A 5,329-nucleotide genomic window follows, 5' to 3' on the forward strand; every position below is an offset into this window, starting at 1 on the left:
GTGGTTAGGATAGGAATATACATAGTCACCGTGCTTAATTAAATATCGTAATCTTAATGCGTTCTTAATAGATTGATTCCATAGGAATATAGGCATTAATCTATTTTGAATAGGCGAGTAGTACTTCGGGAGAAGGCTATGAGAGAAATTATCGATTAATTTAGCAACCATGAGTGAATTGTATAAGAGGGAGAGTTAACTAGAACACAATAGGATTGGTAAATCGATCACAACCCTGGAATATTTGTCTCTACTGAATACATAACAATCATTCTACCGCTTGATAATTTAGTTAATACTTAGAACTGTAGTTTAGTATAATTAAACTCTTGAACTCGAATTTAGCTTGACTGAATAACAATATTGGTGAGTTAGTGAGTAGTTAATATAAGTTTCTGTTGGTTCGACACTCAACTTATCATTTTATTACTTGTACGCATGTGCGTTTGGGAGCAACAAGTTTTTGACGCCGTTGTCGGGGACTTGAATATTAACTACTTTCTAGTTTTTGCTTTAATTGTTTATTTCGTCAAGTCTAACGTTACTTGATTGTTGCTCGGATCTCAGGAACTTTGATTGAATGCTAAGGGTCAGAAGCCAGGACCGACTTCAAGGCTTTGACCCTGAACCCGAGAGAACATTTCACAGGAGGTTGAGGGAAGCAAGGGACACGAATAATATTCAGGCACTTGTTCAATTTCCTGGGAACATGGCAGAGGAGCAACACATGGCTGTTCAGGAGGTGGCGATGCCCAGCATTTCCAATGTCACCTCTAGCATTGTGAATCCCAGAATCACTGGACACTTTGAGCTAAAACAAAGCATGATGCAGCTACTTCATGCGAATGGGCAGTTTATGGGTCTTCCACACGAGGATCCACAATAGCATATCCTGAACTTCTTGGAGATTAGTGATACTTATATCACTAACGGAGTCACTCCAGACTATGTGAGGCTCACACTTTTTCCATTCTCACTGTTGGGCGAAGCAAAGCGATGGTTGAAGGCAGAACCAGCTAATTCTATTACCTCATGGAATGATTTGGCAAGGAAATTTCTGGCAAGGTTCTTCCCTTCAGGCAAAATTGCAAAGATGAGAAGTGAGATAGTTGCCTTCAAACAGAAAGCGGGGGAGTCTTTATACTCAGCTTGGGAGAGGTTCAAGGGGCTAATCAGAGACGGTCCTCATCACAATCAGACGAGAGAAGTATTAGCTCACACTTTCATAGAAGGTCTACATCCTGAAACAAAGATTGTGGTAGATGCTGCAGCTGGAGGTCAAGTGTTGGAGAAAATATTGAATAAATTCTCCAAAAGCAATCTGGATTAGCAAGGAGAGATGGGTAGACACACAGTGCAAAAGTCTGCAGGAGTTCTTGAGTTAGATGTCGTCTCAGCATTATCAGCGCAGATTTCTACACTGACCAACCAAGTCAATCAGATGACCTTGATTATCAACAAGCAACAAGCACAACCAGTACAACAGGTTCAAGTGTTTTGTGAAATATGTGGAGAGGGTCACACGAGCGACTTATGTCCCGCTAATCCAGAGTTTGTCTGCTTTGTGGGTAATGCAAACAGGGGCCAAACAAACCAGTATGGGAACACTTACAATCCCAACTGGAGGAACCACCAAACTTCTCTTGGGGTGGAACCAAGGTACTCAGAATCAATATAGGCCTCAAGCACCTCAACAGCAATATAGACCACCTCAGGTTGAACAAAATGTGAGTCCAACCAGTCACCTTGAAGACATGTTGAAAAAAGTGATGGCTGAACAGCAAGCCCTCACTCAGAAATTTATGGCTGAGCAGCAAGCCAAAACCGAAACAAATTGAAATTTGGAGCGCCAATTAGGACAGCTTGCCAGTGCTCAAAACACTAGACCAGCTGGAGCTCTTCCAAGTGCCACTGAAGCTAATCCTAAGGCATCCCTTAATGCCATGCCGTTGAGGAATGGGAGATAATTAGAAGAAGTTCAGCCTAAAAAAAGGAAACAGGTGACTTTTAATGAGAGGCCAGCCACGACAGGATCAACATCAGAAAAATCTAAGGAGTCAGAGAAGCCAGCTGGAGAGGCGGTGGCTGAGCAACCCCCACCATTGGTTGCAAGGCCACCACCTCCGTTCCCTCATAGATTGCAGAAAGTAAAGGATAACGCCGCATATAAAAAGTTTCTTGATATTTTGAAGCAGGTGCAAATTTATATTCCATTGGTTGACATCTTACAAGAAGTACTCAAATATGCAAAGTACATCATGGACATAGTGGCGAATAAAAGGAGGCTGACTGAGTTCGAAACGGTGGCATTCACTGAGGAGTCCAGTTCAAGAATTCAAGGCAAGTTACCTTAGAAATTGAAGGATCCAGGTAGTTTCACTATCGAAATCTCGATTGGAAAACATGCTGTTGGTCGAGCTTTTTGTGATCTTGGAGCAAACATCAATTTGATGCCACTATCTGTGTTCAGAAAGTTGGGGTTGGGTGAGCCCCGCCCAACAATAGTTATCTTACAGTTGGCTGATCGCTCCCTTGCTCATCTTGAGGGAGTGATTGAATATGTGTTAGTTCAAGTGGGTTCTTTCATATTCCCGGCTGATTTCATTATCTTGGATTATGAGCCTGATCAGGAAGTCCCATTTATTTTGGGGCGTCCATTCTTAGCCACGGGTCGAGCTATTATCGATGTCTGCGAAGGAAGGATGACAATGAGATTGGGTGATCGAGTGGAGGTATTCAATGTTTATAAAGCACTCAAGTTACCAGCCCACTATGAAGAGCTATCCATGATCTCTGTGGTAGAAAGTGATGCTACATCATTAGTGCCTTACATGAGCCCTATAGATCCTCTTGAACGAGCTTTGATTGGGGATGAAGAAGATAGTAAAGATTAAATGAAGGGAGATATTGAGAAAATATTTGATATGTCCTGTAATTATGTCCATGGGCTTGGAAAATTTGAGGAGTTGAACAGACCTGTCACTCTGACCCCCTCCTTAGCCATCTATTGAAGAAGCCCCAAAGCTAGAACTTAAGCCTCTACCAGCGCACCTACGTTATGCTTATTTGGGGAACTCTAAGACATTTCCCGTGATTATATCCTCTAGCTTGACTAACACTCAAGAAGAAAAATTGCTCAGAGTACTCCGCGAGCATAAAAAGGCTATTGGGTGGACTATTGCTGACATCAAGGGAATTAGTCCATCGTTTTGCATGGATAAAATCTTTTTAGAGGACAGACACCGCCCCAGTGTGGAGCAGCAGAGAAGGTTAAATCCCATTATGAAAGAGGTGGTGAAAAAGGAAGTAATCAAGTTGCTCGATGCATGTATCATTTTTCCTATTTCTTACAGCAACTGGGTAAGCCCAGTTCAATGTGTGCCCAAAAAGGGAGGAATGACTGTGATTGAGAATGAGAAGAATGAGCTAATTCCTACTCGTACTGTGACGGGGTGGAGAGTCTGAATTGATTATAGACGGCTCAACAAAGCAACCCGCAAGGACCACTTCCTACTTCCATTCATTGACCAAATGCTAGACAGATTAGCCGGGCATGAATATTATTGCTTCCTTGATGGTTATTCGGGATACAATCAGATTGTCATATGCCCAGAGGATCAGGAGAAGACCACTTTTACTTGTCTTTATGGTACTTTTGCCTTTAAGAGAATGTCGTTTGGTCTTTGTAATGCACCAGCCACTTTCCAGAGGTGCATGATGGCTATTTTCACCGACATGGTGGAAAAATTCGTGGAAGTGTTTATGGATGATTTTTTAGTTTTTGGGTCTTCTTATGATGATTGCTTGAGGAATTTAAGCAAGGTGCTGGCCCGTTATGAAGAAACTCTAGTACAGAATTGGCAAAAGTGCCATTTTATGGCACAAGAAGGCAACGTGTTGGGTCACAGAGTATCTAGGAGCGGCATTGAAGTTGATAAGGCGAAGGTGAAGGCGGTTGAAAAATTACCTCCACCTATTTCAGTGAAGGGTGTCTGGAGTTTCTTGGGACACGCGGGTTTCTATCGGTGCTTTATTAAAGATTTTTCTAAAATTGCTACTTCTTTATGCGGGTTGCTTGAAAAAGATATAACTTTCAACTTTGATGACGCCTGCCTCAAGGCATTTGAAGAACTCAAAAAGAAGTTGGTGTCTGCTCCCATTATTGTGGCACCCGATTGGTCCTTACCATTTGAACTTATGTGATGCAAGTGACCATGCTATTGGGGCAGTGCTAGGCTAGAGGAAGGACAAGGTGTTTTATTCCGTAAGACTCTTGATGATGCACAGCTGAATTACACCACCACTGAGAAGGAGTTGTTAACTGTTGTGTGGACCTTTGAAAAATTTCGGGCTTACTTGGTGGGAATGAAGGTCATAGTCCATACCGATCATGTAGCAATCAGGTATCTATTTACAAAAAAGGAATCTAAGGCTAGATTGATGCGCTGAGTTTAGTTGCTGCAAGAATTTAATGTAGAAATACGAGATCGAAGGGGGACAGAGAACCAAGTAGTTGACCGTCTATCAAGGCTGGAAAATCACGATCACGTGGAGGAGGGTGGCCAAATTAAAAAAGTATTTCCTGATGAGCAACTTTTTGCTATAACCCAAGAACCTCCCCCATGGTACGCAAACTATGTGAATTATCTTGTGAGTGGGGTACTTCCTCCTGAAATCCAATCTGAAGCTAGAAAGAGGTTTATACATGATGTGAACTTCTACTACTGGGATGAGCCATATTTGTACAAGCAATGTGCTTTCAGTTGATGAGGAGATGCATTCCTGAAAAAGAGGTGGAATTAGTGTTGTATGATTGTCACGCATCACCTTATGGGGGCAATCATGGAGGAGATAGAACACCTGCAAAGGTACTACAATCCGGTCTCTTTTGGCCAACCTTATTCAAGGATGCCCATGTATTCCTTAAGAAGTGTGACCAATGTCAGAGAACAGGAACAATCACAAGGAGGCATGGGATGCCTTTGAATAACATCCTAGAAGTTGAGCTTTTTGATGTGTGGGGGATAGATTTTATGGGACCATTCCACCGTCCAGAGGAAACAAATACATTTTGCTAGCAGTTGACTACGTGTCAAAATGGGTGGAGGCAATTGCTTTGCCAACAAATGATGCCATGGTGGTAGCTGCTTTTGTGAAAATGAACATATTTTAGAGATTTGGGACTCCACATGCCTTAATTAGTGATGAAGGGACTCATTTCTGCAATCGGTTGGTGAATAACCTTCTAGCTAAATATGGTGTTCGCCGCAGAGTTGCTACAGCATATCATCCTCAAACAAGTGGGCAAGCTGAGGTGTCAAACAGAGAA

General features: G+C 42.3%; 1 protein-coding gene across 1 annotated transcript; it reads left to right on the forward strand.

Annotated features, from left to right (window-relative positions):
• The first annotated feature begins 1,339 nt into the window (after positions 1-1,339).
• Positions 1,340-2,894, forward strand: LOC109220653. Its single transcript, XM_019385111.1, has 3 exons — positions 1,340-1,596; positions 2,018-2,344; positions 2,471-2,894. Exons 1-3 carry the CDS (start codon positions 1,340-1,342, stop codon positions 2,892-2,894), a joined length of 1,008 nt encoding a protein of 335 aa, XP_019240656.1.
• Positions 2,895-5,329: the final 2,435 nt, after the last annotated feature.

This window comes from Nicotiana attenuata, unplaced genomic scaffold (genome assembly GCF_001879085.1).
Source record: "Nicotiana attenuata strain UT unplaced genomic scaffold, NIATTr2, whole genome shotgun sequence".
Lineage (NCBI taxonomy): Eukaryota > Viridiplantae > Streptophyta > Magnoliopsida > Solanales > Solanaceae > Nicotiana > Nicotiana attenuata.